Below are 27,561 nucleotides of genomic sequence, written 5' to 3'. Positions count from 1 at the left end.
AGGTAAACAGAACAGAAGCAGAGAAAAGAGGCGAAGGAAAGGGCCTGAGGAGAGCCTAGATCGTCCTGGGTTTGGCCGTTGGTTAAAGAGGAAAATGAGGGGGCGGGGCTGAGGCCTAGTCGGAGCACGTAAACATTTGGAGTTCATCGTTTTCACATTTTCTTCCATCAGGTAACCTCTTTTTTGCGTCTTCTGACCGGCCTGTGGCCCGTCTTGAGGTAAGAGAAAGTATAAAATCAGTTTGGAAGGGAGTAAATTTGAGAAGCTAATGAATGTTCGACTATTAAAAAAAATGATCTTATCTACATTTTGGCTAACTTAAAGAAAAACACTTATTCCTGAAAACAAATGATTGGAGATTCGTAGATTTATGCTAAGCAGTATAGTGAGTTTCTTAGTCTATGATTTATTTATTTATTAATAAATAAAATGACATAGTTGCCATTTTTTTTATATTAGCAGACTAGATTTTAGGGCATAATTTATTATATGATAAATATCAATTATTTAAGATTGAGTGAGCAACCTTGAGTTGGAATGAGAGTAGGAGGAAAATACTTTTTTCTCTTTCTTTGAATGATTAGATACTTAGAAGATGAGGAGCAGATAAGGGATCACTGCATATTAAAAAACAATTATGGTGGAAAAATGTTTAGGATAGCCACTACTCTGTTGCAGTTTGTCAGTGTATGGAAAGAAACAAGTAGCTCAGGGGAGGTCTAGGCTGCAATGAATCCAATCTCTTCATTCACCTGAATGAATAATAGGGTGGCAAAATTATTTTCCTTTATTGTATACAGAATCAGTTGAAAAGGAAAGTACCAAAAAAAAAAAATCTCACTTCCTCTTTAGTAGAACATTTTTTCCCCATCCCTCTCAAAAGGATTGTTGCTCCAGTGTTTGATTTTAGTTACAATAACTGGTAATAAGCCATTATGTTAATCTACTTAATAAAAGTAGATCCCTTGTTTTAGTAAACAAAATACTTCCATTAAATTAAGCTTTAATTTGCCTATTTTGAATTGTGAAAAGTGATGTTCTGTAATAAATATAATGATATTTATTTTGAAGGAATTTTCTAAAGTATGGCGGTAATTGTTAAAAGTAAATAACTTATTTGCCTATAAGTCTTTTCTATGTAATTCATATTATGTAAACATTTCTTTTATCTTTTAAATGGGTAAGTGGTTTTAAATTTGATTTTATTTTTCATTAGATACATTACCATCATCATGAATTGGAACAAAGGTGGACCTGGCACTAAGAGAGGCTTTGGTTTTGGTGGCTTTTCAATATCATCTGGAAAGAAGGAGGAGCCCAAGCTGCCACAGCAATCCCATAGTGCTTTTGGAGCCACTGGTTCTGCTGGGTTTGGGAAGACAGCACCACCTCAGCTGCCATCCTTTTACAAGATTGGATCTAAACGAGCAAATTTTGATGAAGAGAATGCGTAAGCTCTTATTTTTGCACATATATCTACTGTGTTTTCCTGAAAATCAGACCCGGTCTTTCCCCCCCCCTCCAAAAGAGGCACTAGGTCTTATTTTTTCGGGGGGTGTCTTTTCCATTCACCTTGTGGCAGTGGCACCGACAGCCCCGCCCAACCGGCCCACTTCTTCTGCAGCCGAAGGAGCAGCTTCATTCTTCAGCTGAGAATGGAGTTCTGGCCTGCATTTCACCCTCAGGGGCTTTTCTGGAAGGCTTCTGCAGCCAAGAACCAAGTTATGGGTTCCATAGCTCAATTCTCGGCTGCAGAGACCTTCTGGAAAGGCTTCTGATGGCGAAATTCAGGCCCGAGCTCCATTCTCAGCTGCAGAATGAAGCTGCTCCTTTGGCTGCAGAAGAAGTGGGCTGGCGAGGCAAGTATCAATCCATGGGAAGCCTGACTGCAACGGTAATCTCCACTCTCACCCTAGCTTGATTTTTAGGCGTGCACCTCGCCCCAAAACTAGGGCTTATTTTGGGAGTAGGGTTTACTTTTGGGGAAACATGGTATAGTAGACATACTTCCCAAAGTATGGTTGTGTTACCTAACAGTATCTCAAACACAGCACCAATGAGGGATGTAGCCTTTTTTATTTTAACCAGTAAAATCAGTATGACCTAATTAACTTGTTTTATTTTTATTATTGTTAAGCTACACTATGGCACAAAAGTCTTGAATGAAGCCTGAACTATAGGCAGCTCATATAAATGGAGAATTAGGAAGTGGTACTTACTTAACTCGTAATCATATAATATATTTTAAATTCAAATAAACTGAAAATCAAGTGTTTCTGACTTATGCTGCTGGATTTTTGATAACTGGATTCTTTATTAAGGATTTCCCTTTTTCTCTTTCTTTTAATGATTAGGTACTTTGAAGATGAGGAGGAAGATTCCAATAATGTTGACTTGCCATACATTCCTGCTGAAAACTCTCCTACTCGTCAGCAATTCCATACTAAAGCAGGTGACTCAGATAGTGAGGATGACCCATTGGAGGCATTCATGGCTGAAGTGGAAGTAAGTTACTGTTTCCTTTAATTTTACAAAGATTGCCTGACATGAAAATTTACTGTCGAGAAAAGCAACTTACACTTTAAGTCTGATCTTCAAAAACAAGAAATAAAAATATTATTAATCTTATTTAAGCACTTTTTCATTTATTCTTGAATGTACTTACTTTTCAGTAGATTGCCCAGCTAATATTACAGAAATAAAAGAAAAAGCAGATCAGAATAAAAGCAATTGCTATCTTTTCAGCTATAAAAATATTTTGGGTTGCTATCATAGAAAAGACCATGCTCCAAGAGCTTTTGTTTAAATCTGAGACTTGTTTTTGTCAAGTCTTGTCAATTACAACCGATTCAAAAGAAGGCACTATTTTTGCTACCATTGAAATTAGTTTTCAAGTTCAGTGAAAAAAATCTGTACTTGGTTTATCAAATAACGTACAGGCAGTCCTCTGGTTATGATAGCAATTGGGATCAAGATTGCCATTGGTAAGCAGTGCAGTCCTTAAGTATGATGTCATAAGTTCATGTATTCAACACCACGGTAAGTTTGAACTGTTGCCGAATGAATTGACTTAAGCCGAGGACTCTGTATTTACTTGCTTACAGCTCCATGAATTTCTAAGTAGCAGAAATTTTGATGGAAGTTGATATCAAATATGCTACTTTCTAAAATCATGTTCATTTTGTGATTGATTAGGATCAAGCTGCTAGAGACATGAAAAGATTAGAAGATAAAGATAAGGAAAGAAAGAATTCAAAGTAAGTTTCGTATATCATATTCCTATTGAAATAAAAATTCATCGTGTTTAAACATGGTATCATATTATTTCTAGTTAGATAATATTTTCATGCCAAGATAGTTCAGCTTTGCTGAAATTCTCTAGAGGCTGTGATTTGGATTTTGATTGTTAAATTGTACAGGGCTAGTGTATGATTATTTCTGACTTATGGCAGAATCAGAACGTGACTTTCTAGTCCTTTTCAGGTGTAGAATTCTGTAAACACTTCTCATATTTCATAAATTGGAAATACCAATCGACTTGTTAGAATTTGGCAAGTCCTGGGGGGGTGGGGTTGTTATAAGAAATGTGTTTTTATTGCAGCTGAATGTATCTGTGTTAAGTCATTTTGGTACTCATCAGGCTGAATATATGGAGCTGGGTATGTGGAACATTTGCAGGGAAGTTTTGTTTCTCTGCTTATTTTTCCAGGGGTATACGCGATGATATTGAAGAGGAAGATGATCAAGTGAGTTTTCTACAAAATCTTTCTATCTATGTAAAAATGAAATTGGATCCCTTGTACAAATTAATGTTAAAATCTATCTTAGTATAAAAGGATGCTTTTCACCATGTATATCACAGCTGAGAAAGTGTAAGTAGAAGCCATTAGAGAGGTGATTCTCTTTTAATTTTCACACTAGAACATCTAATTTAATATTTTTTAGACTGCACTGTAACTTATTAGTATACTACATAAGAGTTTCATGTGTGCTGGTGACAAGTTAGTATGTCTTTGATACCCAAAGTATCCACTTTCTTCATTTGTACAAAAGTGGTTCCTTTACCTTGTTGCTTCTATAATGAGTGGACAATCATCTCCATATCACAATGGCAAGTATAGTGTAATTATCCATTCCAGTGGAGTCCACTTGTTATCTGTCTGTGAAAGGTCTTGTTGCCTTCTTTCAGCCAGGAGCATACTCAATTCATTATTTCTTCAAAAGTAAGTTATGACAGCAAGTCTAAAGCACAGTTTGAGATTAGGAAAAAATGGTTCAGCATAGAATTTAAGAAAACACAATTCTACCTTGTTTGATGATCAAAAAAGACCATTCCATTTATAGATAAGTTACCATTACCCATTACCAAAGTGCAAACTCAGTCACAAGTCTTTGTGTTTTTTAGTTGAGGCTCCACAGGACCAGACTTGTTTTTATAGTTGTTTTTACAACGATTGTAAAGCAAGTTACTGTGTTCATTAAGCGAACCATATAGTTAAGCAAATACAGCATTAAAAATGTTGCAAATCATGGTCACATGACTGCAGAATGCTGCAACTTTTTGTTGCCAAGCTCCCCAAATGCAATATTGTGACAGGGTTAGCTGTGATAACCTTGAGGACAGATTGAAAGTAGCTTTTTGGATATCTGTTGTAACTTTGAATTAAACGATTGATCGTAAGTCAAGGACTACTTGTATGTGTAATAACTGCCTGTATATCACTGAACTGAAACAGCTTGTTCAGAATACAGAAATAAATCTTTTGCAAACAAAATTTTAACTTATAAATAGAAATATGTCCTAATGCCCTCCCGTATCTTCTTATTTGGTTCAAGGTTCTTACAACATGCAGAGAATACTTACGTACATCTCTCCCAGTTTTTTAAAGACAGGAAATAAAAGTGGAATATTGATACAGTTGTAGGAGTAGTTAAAGCAGTCAGTTGATATAATTGGTTAAATGTACATATGAAAAACTTTTTTAAGGATCTTGATAGGTAGTTCCTCTGAATGTAAATTAATATTTTCTTTTGAAAGAAGGGAAGATCTTAACTTAATTTCATTTTATCCTTAAAATTGAAATTATGAATAGATCCTAAAGAAAGTGCTTTCAGAAGTTTATCTTGTCCTATAATACATGAACTTGGTACCAGAACTTTATTTTGAACTTTTGTCTTCTGGAAAGTATTTTTAAATTTTCACTTATAAATTTATTTCATTTAAATAGAGGTAAAGTAGATGAAATGATACTTCATTGTGTCGGTATAAGACATTTAAAATACATGGAGTTCTTCTGAAGCACTTTGAATCAAGGTGTATCTTGGGCATCCAAGTATAGTTTTCTCATAATGATTCTTGGATTTTGATTTTTTTGCATACATCATCTTAATCAAGTTTCTAATGAGTAAAAGAATAAGAGAAGAGCAAGAAAACTTTTAAACCCGCATATTAAAACATTTCTTTTATAGGGAGCTTTGTAGTCTGGATATAAGAAAACGTGTTGACAAAAGGAACAGCTTCATGTAGAATTCTTTCGTACACTGACTTAACAGTGTTCTTATGCATGCTGAATCCTTGCTCCTACTTGGCTTTGCCTGGTGAAAATAGTTTAAGAGACCAGGTTGGCTCTATCTGTGGTTTGTGAATAGAACCTGTGGCTTGATGATTTTTAACAATGTTAAAAATTTCAGAATAAAAATCTTTCAAAACTCCTTCTAAGCGATAAAAACAACTGTAAATGAAAAGAGGAAAAAATGCTGTTTTAAAACAGAGACTTCTAAATCCTACTGACAAGATAACCAGTGATAATGGTGTTCTTCGTAGAGGGAAGAATCCAGCTAATGCTTCTAACAAGATAAAATCATAATCAATGGTTTATTCTTGACTTTTGATTTTGCCTTGTTTGGAGAGTTCATGTGTTGTAGTGGTAAATAAAACCAGAGACAAGGCCATCTGGGTTTGTTTAGTCATTCCATCTTGCAGAAGTAACCAGTGAAAATAACCAGTGTGTACTAGCATGTTGCTAGTTCACAATAACTCAAGAATTCTGAATAAGTGGCCATTCTCCTGGCCCACTTTGTTAGTAACTTAGAATGCACTGATAGGCCAAATGAAAAGGTTTTTCTCTTCCATTTTAAAATTAGCTCCTTGATTTGTATATAGGTAACTCTTTATAACTACAGACTTTAAGAAACTATTTATAATTTTGCTTCAGGGCCTGCAAGGCAAAATGTGAAATAAAGAAGAGAAAAAAAAATATGTGCAGGGACATTCCTTTGGTAGTTCTTGTTGAACAACCACTCATTAGTGACTATTTGAATTAACGGCATTGAATGGGGGTGTCTGACGGGTCCTCATAATTGTGGCTGCTGAAGCATCCCCACAGTTATGTGATTGCAGTTGGGGTGCTTTGCAGTTGGCTTACAATTACTACATTGCAGGGTCACATGATCACCATTTGCAACTTTTACTGCCATTTTCTGTTAAGTAAAGTTAGCGGGGAAGCCATCAGGAAGTCACAAATTGTGGTTATGAAACTGCTTCAATTGCACAAGATTTACATAGTGACATCAGCTGGGACTGCCGCAAGTACCCTTGTAATGTTGCACAGCATTACTTAGAGACATAGTTGCCAGCCCAAAGTTCCATTGTTAAGCGAGGACTTCCTGTAATCACAGCCATCAGAGATCCAGAAAAGAGTTTGGAATATGATTAATATAATGTGTATTATGTTGTTAAGAAATCACATACTAAAATCATCTCAGTATTTGGAACAATGTCCTTTGTGGTTTTATCTGAATTTTTGGGGAGATCTCCTAGGTTCTTCTGAATTGTGTACATTACAAAAAGACTTAGAATATTGTTCATATTCGTCAGTCATTGTAGTTTCACTAGATAATTTCTGTGCTAAAAATGCAATTCAAATAGACTCCTACTGCTCTTGCAGACATTAAAGTAAACTATCACTTAATGTGGTTAGCAATAAACTACATTTCTTCCCTCTTGGCATCTGTATGCAGTTACACTTTTCTGTTTTGCTGCAGGAAGCTTATTTCCGCTATATGGCTGAAAACCCCACTGCTGGTGTGGTTCCAGAAGAGGAGGAAGATAACTTGGAGTATGATAGTGATGGCAATCCAATAGCACCATCTAAAAAAATTATTGATCCTCTACCACCTATTGATCATTCAGAGGTGATGAAATTTATTCTTTTAGTAAAATTGTATCAGTGCTAAGCTAAATAATAAGTCAACAATAATATTGAAGAAAGCAAAATAGGAAGAAAACACATCCTTTAATGCAGTAGCCCCCCCTAATTTTTTTGGCACTAAGGACCAGTTTTGTGGAAGACAATTTTTCGGGGTGGGGGTGGTTTTTTATTTGCTCAGTTGTCCGCCAGTTGTGTGGCCTGGTTCTTAACAGGCCAAGGACCAGTACGGTCCATGACCTGGGGATTGGGGACCCTTAGTCTAATGTGTTCGGTTTCTTCTCTGTTGTACTGTAGTGATTCTGAAAGATTAACTATTAATAGCTGAAATGATTAAGTAAAGGATTTTATTTTGACAAAAGAGCTTTATCGCAGTTATTGTTTTCCTTACTTTGACTGTCAGTTTTGTGCTCCAATGTTTCAAATGTTCTGCTAACATTCTCTCGTGATTGAAAGATCATAATAATACAGCAGTTAGCAACGGTTAGGTTTTACCTGTTCAGATGGCATTCCTTACTAATAAGGAGTAATTGGCTTGCAGATTGAATACCCACCATTTGAGAAAAACTTCCATGATGAGCATGAAGAAATCACCAGTCTCACCCCACAACAAGTAGTGGAGCTGCGCCATAAATTAAATCTCCGGGTAAGGTGAAAACAAGAATCTTGTTTTTTCTTGTTCAACATTTTATTGTGTGCTAAACAGATGCTGGATCTTACAGCAGTATTGCAATGGACCAGGGAGTGCTTTCCAAAAGGAAAGAGTTTGGAGAAGTAAATATGACTTGAGAGGAAAGGGAGGCATAATATTGGGGGGAAAAAAGAAAACTTTAGGGCTCTAGGGCAGGGCTTTTCAACCAGTGGTATGGGTACTACCTGTGGTACATTGGCACCTGGCAGGTGGTACATGACCATCCAAGAAAAGTAGCAGGGGAGGGGAATGAACTGAACCGGTGGCAGCACCACACAAGCCTGAGCGAGAGACGGCTGGAGCTGCAGGGCTGTCAGGGCTCAGCGGAAGCCCCAGGATCAGCACCAGGCTCCAGCTGGAGCTCGGCGCTGATCCTGGCCCTTCTGCTGAGCCCTGAAGAAGCGCTGATTAGCTGGAATGTTGCAGCATCTCCAGGGTCTTGTGATTTACATTCAGATGCTTGGCAACTGATTCATATTTATGATGGTCATAGTGTCCCAGGGTCATGTGAAGTGACCAAAACCTGCTGCAACCACCCAGCAGATGGGGGGAATAAAAACCAAACACCCCCCTACCCCACCCCCGCTGCCAATCCTCAACAGAAATGCTCACAACAATGAAAACCTCGGATAGGAGGAAGAACGCCGGCGGGTGGGCAGGCAGGTGTCTTGCTTGGCTGTGGCTTGGGGGGCACTTTTTTCAGTGCCATTGTAACTTCGAACAGTCACTAAGCGAACTGTTGTAAGTCGAGGACTACCTGTACTTTATCACCTTTTTTCCTTTTTTTTTTTTTTTTTTTTTTTTTTTTTTTTTTTTTTTTTTTTTTTTTTTTTTTTTGGTCATCAAGTTTTTGACACCTTGCTAGGCAACTAGTGGTACTCGGATGTTGTCATATCCTAAAAGTGGTGCAATGGGTGAAAAGGTTGAAAAGCCCTGCTCTAGGGAATTGATAGGTAAATGTTTTGGTTTTGACAGTTTGTCACCTATTTCCTATTCAGTGTTTTTTTAGTTCATGTAGCATTTTTCTTTGTATTTTAGAATTGGAAAGAGGCTTCTTTCTAGACTCTCTGAAATGCTTCCTGAGCTTCCCAGTTTCTGGCCCATTACTAGCGCTTTTTTAAAAAAAACTCTTCTAGCTGTTTACTTTTTCTTATGGTGTATCAAGTAACAGGCATAGGGGTTTGAGGCTAACTAATTTCCTTCCTGTATAACTTTTTATATATCACTTGTGATCTGCAGCATCCTTTCCTCTGTGTCCTGGTGGTAGCATCAATATTTGGAAACAAAATAGCTGTATGTCAGTGATGCAATATTGATCCTCTTTTTTTCTTCAAAACCAAGAATCATATAGGAACAGGAAGCCTCTGAAGCAAGCCACTCTTATATATATTGTTAAAATACCCCCAAATGGTGCTGCTGAAATTCAGAAACAAAATGGATGAAATTAATAATGCAATTTTTAGCTCATTTGAGATGTGATTAGGAAATTTAAGATGGGAAAGAGAACACTTTTTCTCCCAGAGTCCCAGAAGAAAAAAGTGTAAAAAAATTCAATCTTACCCCTTCCAGTAACATCAGCAAATACTGGAAAGCCTCTTCCGATTTATTTGTTGGGGAACAAGTTGTTCAAACTGTTTCACCCTATCCCTTCCAGTAACCTCCAACTTGGGTAAGTAGCCCATTTCTGCTCCACACCAACATGCATATTAAAACGATTTTCTTAAGTGAATAATACAAGCAGTTAAACTTTGGCATGTCTAATTAACTTCTCTTTTCCTAGGTCTCTGGTGCTGCTCCTCCAAGGCCAGGAAGTAGTTTTGCTCACTTTGGTTTTGATGAGCAACTTATGCACCAAATCAGAAAATCAGAATACACTCAACCCACTCCTATCCAATGTCAGGTGAGTCTCATTGTTTCATAGTTTTTGCAAGAGCAGGGAGAGACTATCAGTTGGTTATCACATGTAATGGACTTAGTGATATAGAGCCTGAAAACCAATCTGCATCTTTAAAATAAAAAAGAATGGCTTCTATATGTAAACATTCTAACAAAATTAGAAACTATTTAGAACAGCGGTCCCCAATCTTTCCGAGTCCATGGATCCGCAAGGGTGGCTGCAGGGGAAGATGGTTTCGCATGTGCTACCTAATCCTGCGTATGTGCAAATGGAGCTTTGCACACTTGCCCATACTTGCTCAACAGGCTACAGACCTGTATCAGTCCATGGACTGGGGATTGGGGATCCCTGATTTGGAACATTTTGAAAAGTTAGTTATTCTTACTGATTTCTCTAGAGCTCACAAATCTGCAGAACTTAACCAGAAGAGTCATTTATTTTGTTAACTACAGAAACAAAGTACAACTTAGAATTTGATACAGGACTATAAGTCATTGTTTCCTTTGATTGATTGATTGATTGATTGATTGACTGATTGATTGACTGATTGATTGACTGATTGATTAATTAGACTTTTATCCACCCTTTATTTTTGTAAGGTGGCAAACATACATAACATTTTTTCCTCCTCCTGTTTTCCTTACAACAATGGCCTTGTGAGATGAGAGTGGGACTGAGATGAGTGACTGACCCAAAGTCATCCATTTGGCTTTCGTGCCTAAGGCAGGATTAGATTTCACAGTCTCCTGGTTTCTAGACCAACCTTGAGTATCAAAAACATCTCAGGCAGTGTACAGTGTGATTAGGTGTGTTGTATGTTTAAATGTGGTTTTCCCTAATGAAATAATAAGGAACCTAAAACCATTCAGTGATTGCTGAAATGTGGTTTTCCCTATCCCTTATTGACTATAAAGGTTGCAATTCAAGTTGTAGTTCAGCAAAATCTGAAGGCATGAAATTCCCCATCCTTGTTTCAGTGGACATTTTTCAAACTAATTTATTAAATTCAGAATCACCTGCTGTATTTTGAAGGATTGCTGAGTTTGAAATAAAAGCAGAGTTTTGTTCCTCTTTGTCTGTAGGGTATTCCAGTGGCACTCAGTGGCAGAGACATGATTGGCATTGCAAAAACCGGCAGTGGAAAAACTGCAGCTTTCATTTGGCCCATGTTAATCCATATCATGGATCAGAAGGAGCTGGAGCCAGGTGATGGTCCCATTGCTGTAATTGTGTGTCCCACTAGAGAATTGTGCCAACAGGTAAGTAAGTTTGAATCTTTGTGGGGGAAATGTGGGAAAATAAATATTTATAGAAGGGGGAGTAATGTTAAGAATTTTCTAAAAGTACAATATATAGTATTCATTGTATCTTTTGAAGATTATACTGAAGGGGTTATAATCAGATATCTATTGCTATCTCTAGCAACAAACCTATCTTAGTTATTCATTTTGATCAAAACTACCAACTAAGAAAAATCATTTAGTGATTTTAATAGGTTGGTTTAATATTGATTAGTAACAATTTATTATTGCAAAATTGTGAAAAACTAAAGTACATCTTTCTCTGGGTCATTGGCATTTAGAAATATAGGAAGTTGCATTGTCTGACAAATTAGTACAACAAATATAATTTTGAAGGCTCTTTAAGATTATAGTTTGTAGCCTCCACTTCTTAACGTTTCCTACTAGTTTATCTTTAACTATTTATCTATTTAAAAAATCCTATTCAGTATATGATTGTGGTAATTCTGCAGAGAAAAATGACTTCTATGAAAAGGCCAGTTCTTTTATTATATATGACTAGCTTCTTCTGAGAGTTAAAAAAAATCTCCAGAGGAAGGAATTTATGTTGCAAGTGCAAAGAGCTTTTCTGAGTGTGGTTTCTGAGTGTGGTTTTCTAGCATGTTGTGCTGGTGTGAGCAGACTGCAAAATTGATAAGATGTAGCTGTGCATATAATTCTTCATGTATGAACGTCACAGTACTACTTGCTTTTGTTTCTATTACTTTTGAAACAGTGTAATTACAAAAATGATATTAGTATCTGTGAGGAGGTGTTCCTGTCTTCATTTACATACTGTTCCAATTGGATGCCTTGGCATAATCATGGAGATATTAGAGTTTGGTCCTTAATATTTAATCAAAAAACCTGAAATTCTGCCTTCTGTGCAATGAAAAAATGCCATGAAGAAACACAACAAGAGACTATAGAAAGCAGCCTGTATAATTTAGTTATGAACAGTTGATGCAGGATAGATGGGAATAGAAACATCAGAGAAGAATTACGTTATGGAAGAAAAAAATGTTTATCCAGACTGTATGTGATACTATTAAAATGCTTTCCCAGGGCCTACAGGCTGTGAGGGTCTAACTGGAGATGAACAGCTGGCAAATCAGTGCTTTACAAAATTGAGATCTCTAGGGAGATCTCCTCCAAACGATTCTGGAATTGTTCCATCTGTAACTTTGATTCAGATAGCGTTCTCATAGAGTGAATTAGTACGCAATATGGGGAAGATGGGGGGGAATTCATGAATTCACAGCTCCTGTTCAAGGGCCTTTGCATAATTCATCTTGTGAGCCAGTTGCATCTCCTGGCCAGCTCTCATGGTCGCTTACCCCTTAGTCACTTCCAGTTTGGAATACTACAACATGTTCAAAATGGACCGTCCTTAAAGAGTATTAAGAAGGTGCTGGTTGTCATCTTTACAGCATGTGTCTTTATTTATTAAGAAAATGTACATGGTCCCCAACTGACTCTTAGTGATTGTGTGCAGCCTGCAAAAACAAAACCCCAGTACAAAAACCAATACAGGTAGTCCTCAACTTACAACAGTTCATTTAGTGACCAAAGTTACATCATCACTGAAAAAAAGTGGATTATGGTCATTTTTCACACTTACGACCTTTGTAGCATCCCCATGGTCACAAGGTTAAAATTCCGATACTTGGCAACTGACTCATACTTATGATGGTCCCAGTGTTCAGCAGTCATGTGATCACCTTTTGTGACCTTCTGACAAGCAAAGTCAATGGGGAAACCAGTTTCACTTAGTAACCGAGTTACTAATTTACCAACTGCAGTTATTCACTTAACTGAGGCAAGAAAAGTTGTAAAATGGGGCAAAACTCACTTAACAAATATTTCACTTAAAACAGAAATTTTGGGCTCAATTGTCATAAATCGAAGATTACCTGTAATCAACAACAATCAGACCACCCACTTTAAAGGCTTCATATATGTATATCACTCTCGGCCTCAGACCCATTGACAAAACCATGTCTCCAAGGCCTTGAGAAAGAATGTCAAAATGGGGTCAATTTTATCTCTGCAGGGATTATGTTCCACAGAATAGAGTCTGTGGTTTCTACCACCCACAAGATCTAAAAGGCTAAGTTGCCTCAGTAAAACTAGAATCTTGGAATTTGCTTTATCTGTTTGAACAGTCTTCCCCTATGATTCAGATGTAAAACAGTACAGTACTGTATGTACTGTGGAACAGTCTCCTCCTATGATCTAGATGGCCTCAAATCATTTGGCCCTTCGGAAAAATCTGTGTTTTCTTTCAGGTGTTAGGGAAAGTTGTAATGATGCTACATGCCCACTTGAAGTTATGAATATTTTTTGAGATGCCTTGGCTCTTGTATTTATTGTGTTTGCTTTTCATTTTATTTTCCATTTTGTTCTCCATTAATTTTGTTTAGCTATCCAGAGTTGTTTGCTTAATATAAGCAGACATGCACGTTTTCTAAATAATTAAATCTCATGTGGAGAGTATATAGATCCAGTGCAGCATGCAATTTCACTGTCCTTGAAATAGTCTGAAAATTGGATGCAAAGTTTTGCATCATTTTAGGTGGGAACCAAATGAAAGCTATATTCATAAAATAGGTAAATAGTAATTACATAAGGAAGTGCCAAAGCTCCATGTACTTTGAGGCCACCAAAATGTTAAAAAGAGTCCTTTCTACCAAACAAATGCGACTACTGTGCTAAGTAATAGGAAGACTTTTAAAAGTCATTTTTAAAAAATAACTAAAAAAAAATTCTCAGTTTTTAATTCTTCATTCTTAACATGATGTGAACCTATATGGTTTTAGATCCATGCTGAATGCAAGCGTTTTGGAAAAGCCTACAATCTGCGATCTGTAGCTGTATATGGTGGAGGAAGCATGTGGGAGCAGGCCAAGGCACTTCAGGAAGGAGCAGAAATTGTTGTCTGCACTCCAGTAAGTATTTCACCAGTATGGTTGTGTTGCAGCGAGGAACAGAATATTCTTGCTTTTTCTGCTTTTGAACAAAATAATTTTCTGAAATTGTTTGATTTTTGATTTGCTTAATCCCAACTCAGTGCTCACTAGCAGGATGCAGAAAAATTCCAAATGATGAGGGACAGGGATACAGAGACTTGGAGACTTCCAAATGATAAGGGATAGGGAGACTTGGAACAGTGATACCCATTTCAAATATTTCCCGTAGCTTGAATCACATTGGTATTTATTTTGGTTTCAGGCTTAAGGTGTATGTTAAATGTTTCCACACAGGGTCGTTTGATTGATCATGTAAAGAAGAAAGCCACAAACCTTCAGAGAGTCACTTACCTTGTGTTTGATGAAGCTGACAGGATGTTTGATATGGGTTTTGGTACGTAATCAGTAATAGCACTTATTACCATAGTTAATAAACAGTGCTCTTGTTACTGTTACCTATTGTCTTCTAGAAGCGTTTGGTTTGATAACCACTTGCAAAATTATTGTAAAGACCAATGCTTTGTTTAATTATTTGCCCAGTAGGCTAGCTAACTAGCTTCAGTTTTACAAAAAAAAAGTATAGATATTTTGGTAATAGCTGAAATAATTGCTGAAAGTTTTTTTGCATGTGGGAATGCAGTAAGCATGGAGAAAAGAAATAATTTCATCTAGTGAAGAATACCAAAAATATGAGAAATAAAAAAAAAACATATATCTTATGTATGTGAATACTAATATCAAGCTATGTTGTGTGTTCTGTCATAATCTCTATGGTTAATTGAGAATATTTCTTAGTAGTGTCCTTGCATGACAGAGGGCACTATAAAAGCATGTTATAATCAGAAGAAAAAAAGAGAATTTTTGGTCTTCCATTTTTTTCTTGATGGCAGTAACTTTGAAGGTAGCACATAAAGGCTCAGAAATTAATTAACCCTAGTTAATTGGCATTAAACTGTCCATCATTTATTTACTCAAATATATCAGCATCCATTTGAGACAGAGTTTACTGAGTTGTTCTACATTTTAAAAACAGAAAAGTTAACTTAGAATTCTGAGATCCAAATCATTTCGTTCAGACCTTGTGTAAAACTTTTATTCATTCAGCTGGATGCTTAGCAGTCATAATGATATTGCTTTCTATTCTTTGCAAAGGTTCTTTAGTCTGGAGGTTTATTCTTACTTAACAAATGGTTGCTTAGCAACCATTTGAAGTTATGAGGGGCCACCTCCAAAGCTACTTATGATTCAGTTCCAGAGTTCTGACGACTGCACACATACCCCAAGGTCACATGACTGCATTTCAGCATTTGGCAATCAACTCACCTCTATGGCTGGTCACAGCATTCTGCAGTTTCTGGCAAAAAACACGCATAGGAATACATTTATTCGTTTAATGACCAGGGAATTCACTTAATGAACACTACAAAAAAAATCATAAAATCACGTCTGGTCATGTAAATGTCTTAACCTATGACCGTCATAACTTACAATGGAAATTCCGGGTTCCGATGTAGTCATAAGTCAAGAACTACATGTATACAGGTAGTCCTCGACTTATGACCACAATTGAGCCCAAAATTTCTGTGGTTTGGCTAAACATTTGTTTTTGTCCCATTTTACGACTGCAGTTGTTATATTAGTAACATAATTGTTAAGTGAATCTGGCTTCCCCACTGACTTTGCTTATAAGAAGGTTGCAGAAGTTGATTGCATGACCCCAGGATACTGAAACCGTCATAAATATGAGTCAGTTGCCAAATATCTGAATTTTGATCATATGACCATGGGATACTGAAATGGTTGTAAGTGTGCAAAATTGTCATAAATCACTTTTTTCAATGCTTTTGTAACTTTGAATGGTCACTAAATGAACTGTTGTAAGTTAAGGACTACCTGTATTGTCTCTCACAAAACTCTAGGTGTATCCTTGCCAAATCTTATTTTTTATTTACACTATATTGGGTATGGTTCAGAGGGTGATGCTTTTTACTATAGCTCATTCCTTTTTCTTCAGAATATCAAGTCCGATCAATTGCCAGCCATGTCCGCCCTGAAAGACAAAGTGAGTATGGGCTTTCCTAATGCAAGATTAATAAAAAAAATAATTTGGGGGGGAGTTAGACTTCTCTGTTAATATTAATTTAAGTTATGAATGGAACAGGATAGGCTAGATATCAAATGCTCTACACATTACTTTCAGTTATGCAAGGGAAAACACTTATATCTTATATCTGATTTCCCCATCTTTTTCTGATTTAAAGATTTGTCTGAATGGGTTTTAGATAAGGAAATATATTTCTCCCTCTCCACACAAATCTGAACAAGGAAAGTAGGCAATTATCAACCATCTTGAATAGCAAAGATTAGAAATTGTTCTAGGTAAAATAGATCATAAATAGATTATTCAGTTTTACAGCCAGAGCAGCAAACTTTTGCTGGTCTCTTGCTGCTGTTTTCAGTGTTTTGGAGAAGAGCTGAAGGTTGCAACGCATAGTATAATGATACACAATATACAGAGCCATTTCATCGAGGTCAGCCCGGTTGTAGTTTTCATTCTGCCTTCATCTTTTAGGGAAGTTCTTTTTTTACATTTCATTTTTCAACATTAAGTCTGTTACCAGAAATACAAAAGCGTCTCTGTATTTCCTGCATCAAAATGATATGAAACCACTACTAACTTTAGCAGAAGAAACTCTTAAAATAAACTGTCTATTTTTGTGTTTCAGGCTAAATTCCACTTAATATTTTAATTTGGTTACTCACTTAAATCAGTAAGAAACTACCAGCATTGATACCTAATTTGAATGAGGACTATTACATATGACAAATTTTCTTATGACTGCTAATGGATATGAGAGAAGAATGTTGTTTTATGTCTCTGAATATGTGCAGAATTACTGCATCATTGTGTGGGTATTGGTTCACACATTGTGCTACACAATGTGATTCATTTGGGTTTTGTTTAGAAATATGTTAAACTAGCTGTTTGATTTGTAAACCACAATTCCTATAATAAATCATATTCTTGATGTAGCCTGTGAATCCAACTATTGTGTCTATATTCCAAGGGACTTGCTTTAGTGGAGAACTTATGTTCTGGTATCTCTGGGTATTTGCTATAATCAGCACTGCATTTCTGACTTAACAGCTCTTCTGTTCAGTGCAACTTTTCGGAAGAAGATTGAGAAACTGGCCAGGGATATCCTGATTGATCCAATTCGAGTGGTGCAAGGAGATATTGGCGAGGTAAATTCCCGTTCTAAAATAATTATTTGAATGAATAAAAAGGTAAGTCTTAAGCTTGCATATTCCCCTGTTTTGGTCTTGCTTACAAATATTTGCTTTATATTGCTAAATTCTAATAGTCTGTGTTTGCTTCCCCAAACAGGCAAATGAAGATATCACTCAAATTGTAGAGATCCTCAGCTCTGGTCCAAATAAATGGAACTGGCTGACTAGTCGCCTAGTGGAATTCACTTCTTCAGGGAGTGTCCTCCTTTTTGTCACCAAGAAGGCAAATGCAGAAGAATTGGCCAACAACCTTAAACAGGAGGGGCATAATCTAGGGCTCCTGCATGGTGATATGGACCAGAGTGAAAGGAACAAAGTCATCTCAGATTTCAAGAAAGGGGCCTTTCCAGTTCTGGTTGCTACAGATGTGGCTGGTAAAATTGCAGGGCCAGATTTAAAATACATAGAAATTGTTTCTTAAAGCATCCTTTTATCCTTCCCCACAACCAATGTGGCTTCTTTGCTTTATATGTTATGCATATTGTAAAGGCATTAAAAACATATTTCTGTGAAAGAGATTGAAAGGGGGGGTGTCACTCTTTAAATACATTGTTTGAAACTAAAATGTTCATAAGTGTTAGGATTGAAGTGATAGCAAGGATACAAAAATGCTGTTTTTCCAGTTCAATGGTAGCATGGGTTAGGGGTTAGCATGGGTTAGGAGGATACACAGAATTAAATCTATAATGAATGTTTTTTCACTCCCCTTCCTTCCCCGGATTAACTGAATTTCAGTTCAGTCTCATTATTCCAAGCTTAGGAAAAATACAACTTTTAGATCTGTAATTAGAGATGTGAAAGTCTGAAAAGAGGGGTATAAAAATGGATATGTTCCCCTTTTTTTCTCCAGATTTTCACATAATTTAATACTTAACGCATAGATCAGTAGGTAACTTGCACAGAAAAGCATAGCTGAGAAACCTTTCTAAAATTGAAAGTGGTGAAATAGAATAAGGGCCTTTGAAAATAGACGAAAGACTGACTGCATTGGAAAGGGCAGGATGAATAGTTTTTTTAAAGACAAGTATCTATAGTGTTTGAGAATTGCATTCTTAGCCTCCAACCTCATAACTGAAGTGTTTTTATCTAGCTCGTGGTCTGGATATTCCTTCCATTAAGACTGTGATCAATTATGACGTGGCTCGCGATATTGATACTCATACTCATCGAATTGGTCGTACTGGTAGAGCAGGGGAAAAGGGTGTGGCCTACACCTTGTTGACTCAGAAGGATAGCAACTTTGCTGGAGATCTTGTTCGCAATTTGGAAGGAGCCAATCAGCACGTTTCAAAGGAACTTTTGGATTTAGCTATGCAGGTAAAATCTTTTTTTCTTTTTCTGTTTTGAAGCACATAGTTGTGAGTACAGTAACTATATAAGAAATATAGGTTGTAAGTTTGAAGTAATATGGAGTAAGTTTACTTGAAATTTTACTATATTTTTTGTCTAAGCCAGACAAAACTTAGGGAAAAAATTAGAATAGCTATCCCCAGCTTTCTGGCTCCACAGACTGGTAGCAACTCGGGGGGAGGGGAGGATAATTTTGCGCACATGCCTGCCACAAATGGAGCTTCAATGCAGTCGACCACCACGTGCACGGCCCATCCCCAATGGTCCATGGACCAGGGATTGGGGACCCCTGAATTAGAACATTGATCAACATTGACTGTATTGACTGACACAATTGTAGAAATAGTGATACACAATCTAAGGCTATTGGCTATCATGTCCATTTGAAAACTTGGTACTGTGGAAGAGTTGCCACCAAATTATAATTAGTTATAATTTTTAATGAGATAAAATGGGAAAATATTTATCTACATGTGGTATGATTATATTTATGATATAATTTTAATATTTTAATTTACCATGGGAGCTGTATTTAATTTAATTTTAGACACTCCCCAGCTTGCATAACTATTCTGTTCTTGAAACCATTGATTAATTTGATACACACACACACACACACGCACACATGCATGCATATAAATACACGTACATACATACATACATACATACATATATACATATATATATATATATATATATATATACATACATACATACATACATACATACACATACAGTAATTACCAGTGGCATTTTGGGGATTGATGAGGAAGGAGATTGCCAGATAGGCATTGCAGCATTTGTAACTAGCTGGTTCTTGCTCTGTAGCTCACCTATATGCATTAACAGGAACAGGTAGAAGAGAGGAAGAAAGCTATAAGAAAGGAAGACAGCATATTGTCACATGAGACTCTTCACAGAGGTTCATTTGTCATTTTTCTTATGAGCCAAGTGAAGTGATGAGAAGCAGTTACAAGCTTGACTCACTGATTTGTTTACTGGTAACCATGTAGTGATGTGCCAGCAGAAGGGAAAACAGATTAAAGAACCACTGCAGACACGAAAGATGGAAACCATTCTAAAGCAAGGTCCTAAGAATAGAGTCATGGAAGTGTATAAAGAAACTATTAGACGTGTTCTATTGAAATGTTTATGCAAAACTGAGTTTATAAAAGTCAGGATTTACATAATGCAAAGAGCATCTGTAATTAATGCTTTCACTTTCTTTCTTGACAGGGTAACTGAAATATCTAAAACAATAATGTGCTAACATATTGGAAACCCAGCATTTTTTATTAATATCACAATTTTCTCTCCCAGAATGCTTGGTTCCGGAAATCACGTTTCAAGGGAGGGAAGGGCAAGAAGTTAAATATTGGTGGTGGTGGTTTGGGATATCGTGAGCGGCCTGGCTTAGGATCAGAGAACGTGGTAAGCATTGATGCCTAGACATCAAACATATTTATTTCTACTAAGGATGCCTAAGACTTCTGCCTCAACTGAACGATGCAACTCTATTCTAGGATCGGGGAAGCAACAGTGTGATGGTCAACTATGAAGCATATAAGCCATCCTCAGGAGCAATGGGGGACAGGTTATCTGCAATGAAAGCAGCATTTCAGGTTAGTATGAAAAGAACCCCATGTTAAGATCACATTGCCCTCATTCTAGTGCTGCTGCCACCTTTTCAACCAAGACTTTGAGTCCAATGTGGCCATTAGTCTTTGAAACCCAGTGCCTCCTATTTGTACCATGTTACCTGTGAAGAAGGAAATCCAGCTAATTCAAGTTATCACATGAAGATTTGAGGGCTGCAAGGGGGACTAAAGGCCACCTAACAATTCCCTTCCCTTAAGTTCCTTAAGTCAAGAAAGCAGTGCTAACCAATAATTTCTGATTATTAAGCAGAAGCTCATCCCATTCAGCTCCCAGTCTCCAGTTTTAATTGATGCTTAAAGAAGAGTCCCATGTTGCTCTGAGAAATTTTATAAATAATATTATATTTACTATAATGTTTTTTTCTCTTGTAGTCCCAGTATAAGAGCCATTTTGTTGCTGCCAGTTTTAGCAACCAGAAGACGGGCAGTTCTTCAGCAGGTGCCAGTGGTTGGACCAGTGCAGGCAGCTTAAACTCTGTGCCAACAAATTCAGCCCAGCAGAACTCAGCAAAACCTGACAGTCCCATGGTAGTATCAGGTTTAGCAAAAGGTATCCCAGGTTTCACAAGTTCTGGAAACTTAAACAGTGTCTCCAGCTTTCCAAGTGCAGGCATTCAGGGTTACAATAGCGCAAATGTCATCAACAACAGAGAAGGCAACAATGGAGGCAGGGAAAGATACAATGACAATCGGGGTAGCAGTCGTCATAGTGACAGCCAGCGTCATGGAGATAGCAGCAGTCGCCATAGTGATGGCCAGCGCCATGGAGAAGGCTACCGTCATGGAGAAAACCGCCATGGGGATAGCCATAGACACAGTGAAGGCCGACATTCTGGAGGTGGGAGCAGCAGCAATAGTCGCCATGGAGACAGCAGAAATAATGGAGACAGTCGGAACAACAATGACCGGAACAACAATGAAAACAGAAATATTGAAAATAGGAATAATGAAAGCAAGAAAGAAAGCAGCAACCGGGACAACAGCAAGACAGATGGCTTTGCAGTTCCTGAACCCCCCAAGCGCAAGAAAAGCCGGTGGGATAGCTAGACATCTGCGCTTCCCCTCAAGTGGCAAGGTGTTTCTCTCTAAGGAAGGTCTCTGTACCAGAAGTGGCTATTTGAAAGGATAAGAGTGGACAATAGCATTTCCCATGGAAGCCTGACTCAGTGCATCCCATGTTAACCGCTTCCCCTTAACGCCACATCGATTTTATGCTTTGGTCAAAAGAAAGTTCCCTTTTAAATATAATTTCTTTGTGCCCTACCTTTGAAAAATCCGTCCATCCAGAGTGGTTTCACAACACTGATTATCCCTTGGAAGAATTTGTATTTTTTTTTAACTAAATATTTCTAAACATAGGAATAAATGGAGTAGGGTATATTTTAATTTCCTCATTATAGACTTGACAGAAGTGACTTGTTTAGGTGGTGTACCTATAATTTCTATAACAAGAATGCTTTTACCCATTTTTCTTCTGGCTATAGTGACTGTCTATGCCCAGGCATAGATCCCTAGTTCCGTTTTTCTTAATTTCATGCATATGCATATTTCACGGACTACTTGAGAGTAAATCAAACTGATAAACCAGCAGACATTGTAAAGTTGTGATGATCACTCTGGCAGAAATCGAGGATGGAAGCGAATGGAATTAGCCCTTTTACACCAACATCTTGGATCATGCATGGAAAACCTGCTGCTTCATTATGGCTTGTATCAGTCCTTCAGCTACTCTCTCTACTTTTCATCTGATAAAATAGCACTCATTAAATCCCTTTCATTTTGAATTTCTGCAGGTTTGATTTCCTTTTGTTTGTATGTATGTATGTATGTATGTATGTATGTTTTGTCAGTTGTTGTAGTTTCAGCAGTTAAGGAGGCAACAGATCCAGATAACTCCCTCTATCTTTTATATTCACTTTGAATAGTATCTGCATGCTTGTAGATAAAGGAGAGAGAATTAGAATTATTTCTTAGATGTGGAAAGACTACACAGCAGATACGTAGGCAATAATGCCACTTTTCCCTTTGTAAACTAGATAAGACAATGTCTTTGGCTGGAATTTGACTCCTCTGATTCATTACAATTACAATAGTGTGTAGAATAAAACACATTTCCTGGGACTAATGGAAATCTCCATGTTAATCTATGCAACATCCTATCATCTATATTTTGAAAGTTTCCTTGCAGAAGCAGAGATTAAAGTGCACAACAAAACTGGTAATTGTAGCAGACATTTACTAGATTGAAGCCTCTCTGTATCTAGGAATGATACAGGTTTTACTTATATCGGCTTGTTAACAAGTATAGATTCTTGAAGCTACGTTAACCTTGAATAGAAAAGACAGACCATGCATGCAGCAATGAAAACATAGGAAGCAAGTAGGATTAATTTTGTTCTCAGCAATATTCATTTAGGATCTTCTGTTCGCTACTTTGTGGGTGTTTGCAAAGTTATTCCTTCCTATCCCCAACATTAGATTCAGGAGTGTGGTGGAGAGGCACCTTTTATGTATAGTATCAAGTTTCCGTGATTGGGGGGCCAAGCTTAAACTTTGTAAATTTGGGGTTGATTTTTGAAGCAGCAGGCACGAGGACCTGTGCAAAACTTTTTTTCAAAATGACTGTCATACACCTCTGGAAAGTTGATGCGAAATGTTTTGCTTGATATTTTTAATTGCATGTTCTTAAACTTTTTTTCCCAGAGTAATAGGAAAATAATCTTGTTTGTTGAAATATGTTCTTGCTTTGCATTTTTATGAAGATATATCTGAAACTGTGTTAAGATTCTGTGACATGCCATCTCTTTTACTTTCCATGTTTTCTTCTAATAAATGTTTTATTACTAGTATAATTGTCTTGGATGGTCTTTAGTTTAGCTATCCTTTTATCCCAAATGAGTTTTGAAGGTTCAAAATACTTGATTGTTCTAACTGATATTAGGAAATAATACAGAAATCAAACTGGGATCCTTAAAGAGATACTGGCTGGCTTTTGTGATATACTCCTTGTTGCATTAACTGAAGTTCTGTGCTTCATACAGAAGGTTTAATCATACATTTTCCTACCAGCTATTTTTCTTTAGACTATCTTGAAGACTGCATTTCCAAATACAAGTAGACTAGTAAAGTGTACTTGCTAAAAGTATGTTGAATAAACTACTGGATCAAGGCCTGATTCATTCATTGTACAATGCACAGTAGTTTGGCAAAATAATCAGTTCTCTTCAAGAATGTTTATTGTCATGTTGGGTAAATGATTTGTTGAAGAATGGGACAAACTTTCATATGTTTTTTAAAAATCCATTGTATATCACACATGTACAATTGATAATTAAATAGTGTTAGAAGACAACATTGTCATTTATTTCTCACTATAAGACAACACAAGAATAAAAATGAACATCAAGAATAAACTTACTTCTCTCACATTCTATAATGGTTGAATCAGTACAGTACTCTCTACTTACAATCAGCTGAAAGCTAACAATTTTGCCTATTTAATCTTGGAGCCCTAAAATGAACAATACAAGTATCACAATATAAGTGAAAGAATCAAATGCTTTCCACTAGTAGAATATATAGATAAGCGAAATTCAGTTTATTGTTGGATGAACTGGCAAATGCAGGGCAAGAAGGCAGATCTGCCTTCTCGATTAGAATGTTTGAAAAGAAATGGCATATGCTTTATAGGTGCAATTTTGCTAGACATTACCTATCTGAGCAGTCCTCTTGACCCATGATAAAATTTTATGCACACAACACCAGTCAGAAATGGATAATGAAGTAAATAATCTTTTCATATCGATAGTGTGGGAGGACAGCACCCCCCCCCCCCAGAGAAAGAAATATTGTTCTCCATGTTTTAACAATACTGTTGAGACAGGTCATTTATTGAATGAGACATCAGCTCCAGTATGAGGCAATTAGAGATCTAAAGCCGCCTTTTTCACTGCCCTATGACATAGTCTCCCAACAAAGACACACACACACACACCTATCAGAATGATCCCCTTTCTGTTCTTCAAAAAAGGAGTTATTGGTCCATGGTTAGTTTTAGGGTTATGTTGACATTGTGAAGGTTTTCACCCTTTATATTTTAGGATTGTGAGCTGCTCAAGATTAATGATTGGTTTGGAATAAGCCAGTCAATCAGAAAAGAGGATGCTGGGCCAAAACGTATGGCTTTTAGCAAAACTCCATTTGGGAAATGTAAATACAATATTCCATGCAAAGCAGTATTGTTTTTCTAGAAGAGAGGTATAAGCCAGATAAAGTGGTAGAGTTAATAAATTGGTGGCTGCACTTGAAAATCCATGCAAACGCCATAGAGAAAAGCCAATTTTATACACGTGCTCATGTTTGGGCCTACATAGATTTAGCCGCAAAAATCCATGTTCTTACCTCACCATTGCAAAAGCAGTAAATTAGAGCCATGAAGAAGCCCTAACCAGAGACAGAGACAACCAAAAGTCAGAATCAGTTGGGACAAAGTGTTTCAAAAGCAAGATTCATAAGCATAAAAACTCACCTGTAAAGAATTGAGCATTTCATAATGCATCTGTATTTGCCAAAGTGTGCTGGAGACGGCTGTGTAAGGAGTAGCCATGAGCACCATATAATGGACACCAAAGAGGGGCATCAGGACTAGCATTGACTTCAATAGTTTTCTGAAAGTAATGGGATGGAGGGAGTATTTTAATGCTATCATGTCACCCTCTGGTTCTCCAGAGAAGTGTTTCAACCTTGGCAATTGTAGGAAGTGTGGATTTCAACTCCCAGAAGCTGAAGTTTGTTTAAAATAAAACAAAAGGCTTGATGGGTAATAAGACCAATGAAAAATTGACCCTTAAAAAGGACTAGAAGCTTGAAGAAACAATTACAGTAGTAAGCCAAGACAATACTTCTTACCCTACTGCAGGAAAGCATTGCTGTTAACCTATACAGGATTACCAGAGTGGTCGAGACTGGAATTTGCACTCTTGCTGGGGGGTCATTAAGGGGAAAAATGGATGCTTTAAACTCTCCCTGGAGTAATTCAGTCTGATGTTTGTGTTTTTATTAAGAGGTACGTTTTTGCCAGCTTAACATAGCTTTGGAAGCTAGAAATGAGAAGCAGGATGGCTGTATCCAGTCCATAGATCACCCAATCCTGCCCTAGATCCAATTCTACCTGGTGGGACAAAACCCACGAATGGAATGGATTGATGGATGGATACAAATTGTTCAAAAGAAACAGGTCTACAAAAAGTGGGGGGGGGGAGTTGCACTATATGTAAGAGAATCCTACATATCTACAGAAATGCACATGATCAAAGATAAAATCTATCCAGAATATATATGGGTCAATATAAAAGAGAAAAAAAGTGACATTGCCATAGATGTATATTACAGCAACCCAATCAATCAGAAGAAATAGATGAACTCTTTGCCAACCAGTTAACAAACATACTGTACATAGGAAGCATACCACACTAGTAATAGGAGACTTCAACTATCCAGATATCAACTGGGAGACAAACTCTGCAGCGAGCGGGCGATCCAACAGATTCCTAACCACCCTAGTCAACAACTTTGTCATCCAAAAGGTGAAGGAGGGAACTAGACGTAAAGCTATACTGGACTTAATCCTTACAAACAGAGAAAAAGTGATAGAGGGAATTGAAATTGCCAGATCCTTGGGTGAAAATGACCATGTCCTATTGGAATTTAATATAATGCAAACACTAGCAATAGTAAACAATCCAACCAGTGTCTTAAACTTCAAAAGAGCTGACTTTAACAAACTCAGAGAGAACCTTGGAAAGATTCCATGGGTGAAAATCCTAAAGGGGAAAACAACCCAAGAAGCGTGGGAAATCCTAAAAAAATGTGATTATAAAAGCCCATTGAGGAAAAAAAAAACAAGAAATTTAAGAAGAAACCATCATGGCTGCACAAAGATCTCTCTGACAAACTGAAAGACAAAAAGGACAAATACAAAAAATGGAAAGGGAGGCACATAACTAAGGCCTATTATCAGCAAATAGCCAGAACGTGCAAAGATGAAGTCAGGAAAGCAAAGGCTCAGAATGAAGAAAGACTTGCAACAGAAATCAAGGATAATAAAAAAAGTTTCTTCCCACATATTAACAAGAAAAAAGTCAAGGAAACTGTAGACCCACTAAAGAGAGAAGATGGCAAGGAAATAACAAGCAATAGGCAGAAAGCAGAGCTGCTTAACTCATACTTTGCATCAGTCTTCACACAAAAAGAAACTATAGCCCAACATACCAAAAAAATCACTGCAAAAGACATACTAGAAACAAAAATTAAAATAAGCAAGAAAATGGTAAGAGAACACCTATACGACCTTGACAAATATAAATCACCGGGACCTGACGAATTACATCCCAGAGTTGTGAAAGAGTTGGCAGATGTTATCTCAGAACTATTGCACCACATTTTTCATAAATCCTGGAGCACTGGGGAAGTACCTGAGGATCGGAAAAGGGTTGATGTGGTTCCCATCTTCAAGAAAGGGGGGGGAAAACAGACCCAGGAAACTACAGACCAATCAGTTTAACAGCAATACCTGGGAAGATCCTAGAAAAGATAATCAAAAAACAGATCTGCGAACAACTAGAAGCAAACAACTAGAAGCAAACAACTAGAAGCAAACAGTAGCCAGCACAGATTTTTAAAAAACAGATCATGCCAAACCAATCTTATTTCATTCTTTGATAAAGTGATTAAACTAGTAGACCAGCGAAATGCTGTGGACGTAGTCATTTGATAAAGTAGACCACAACCTACTCCTTGGTAAGCTAGGAAAAGGTGGAATAGACAACATCACCACCAGATGGATCTGTAGCTGGCTGGCAAACCGTACTCAACGAGTAATCCTCAATGGCACTACATCCACATGGATAGAAGTAAGCAGTGGGGTACCACAAGGTTTCCTCTTAGGCCCAGTACTCTTCAATATCTTCATAAATGACTTAGATGAGGGAATTGAAGGGGAACTCATCAAATTTGCAGATGACACCAAACTGGCAGGAGTAGCCAACCCCCCAGAAGACAAACTCAGGATCCAAAAAGATCTAGACAAACTTGAACAATGGGCTCTATCCAACAAAATGAGTTTCATTGTGGAGAAAAGCAAAGTTTTACATTTAGGCAGGAAAAACCAAAGGTACAAATGCAGATTGGGCAAGACCTGGCTTAAAAACAGTAATTGT

The 27,561-nt window shown here is 37.2% G+C and overlaps 1 protein-coding gene across 1 annotated transcript; it reads left to right on the top strand.

The window, feature by feature from the left end:
* The first annotated feature begins 132 nt into the window (after positions 1–132).
* On the top strand, positions 133–23,690 carry DDX42 (DEAD-box helicase 42). The gene is made up of 18 exons (XM_015810200.2): positions 133–218; positions 1,217–1,450; positions 2,355–2,505; positions 3,196–3,257; positions 3,710–3,746; positions 7,045–7,194; positions 7,750–7,854; positions 9,680–9,799; positions 10,879–11,055; positions 13,896–14,024; positions 14,340–14,439; positions 16,060–16,107; positions 17,194–17,291; positions 17,434–17,710; positions 18,427–18,653; positions 20,007–20,117; positions 20,210–20,308; positions 20,717–23,690. The coding sequence occupies exons 2-18, from the start codon at positions 1,233–1,235 to the stop codon at positions 21,389–21,391; spliced, it is 2,784 nt and encodes a 927-aa protein (XP_015665686.1). The 5' UTR covers positions 133–218; positions 1,217–1,232; the 3' UTR covers positions 21,392–23,690.
* Positions 23,691–27,561: the final 3,871 nt, after the last annotated feature.

Source organism: Protobothrops mucrosquamatus, unplaced genomic scaffold (assembly GCF_001527695.2).
Source record: "Protobothrops mucrosquamatus isolate PMUCROS unplaced genomic scaffold, P.Mucros_1.0 scaffold7, whole genome shotgun sequence".
NCBI classification, from domain to species: domain Eukaryota; kingdom Metazoa; phylum Chordata; class Lepidosauria; order Squamata; family Viperidae; genus Protobothrops; species Protobothrops mucrosquamatus.
This window is presented reverse-complemented; position numbering and strand designations above follow the sequence as displayed.

What these genes read in the sequence shown, in the direction of transcription:
- DDX42 (XM_015810200.2), top strand. Translation starts at nt 1,233, where the DNA reads ATGAATTGGAACAAAGGTGGACCTGGCACTAAGAGAGGCTTTGGTTTT. An exon ending in TTTTGGATTTAGCTATGCAG is followed by an intron (nt 18,654 to 20,006) that starts GTAAAATCTTTT and finishes TTTCTCTCCCAG; the next exon opens with AATGCTTGGTTCCGGAAATC. An exon ending in CAATGAAAGCAGCATTTCAG is followed by an intron (nt 20,309 to 20,716) that starts GTTAGTATGAAA and finishes TTTCTCTTGTAG; the next exon opens with TCCCAGTATAAGAGCCATTT.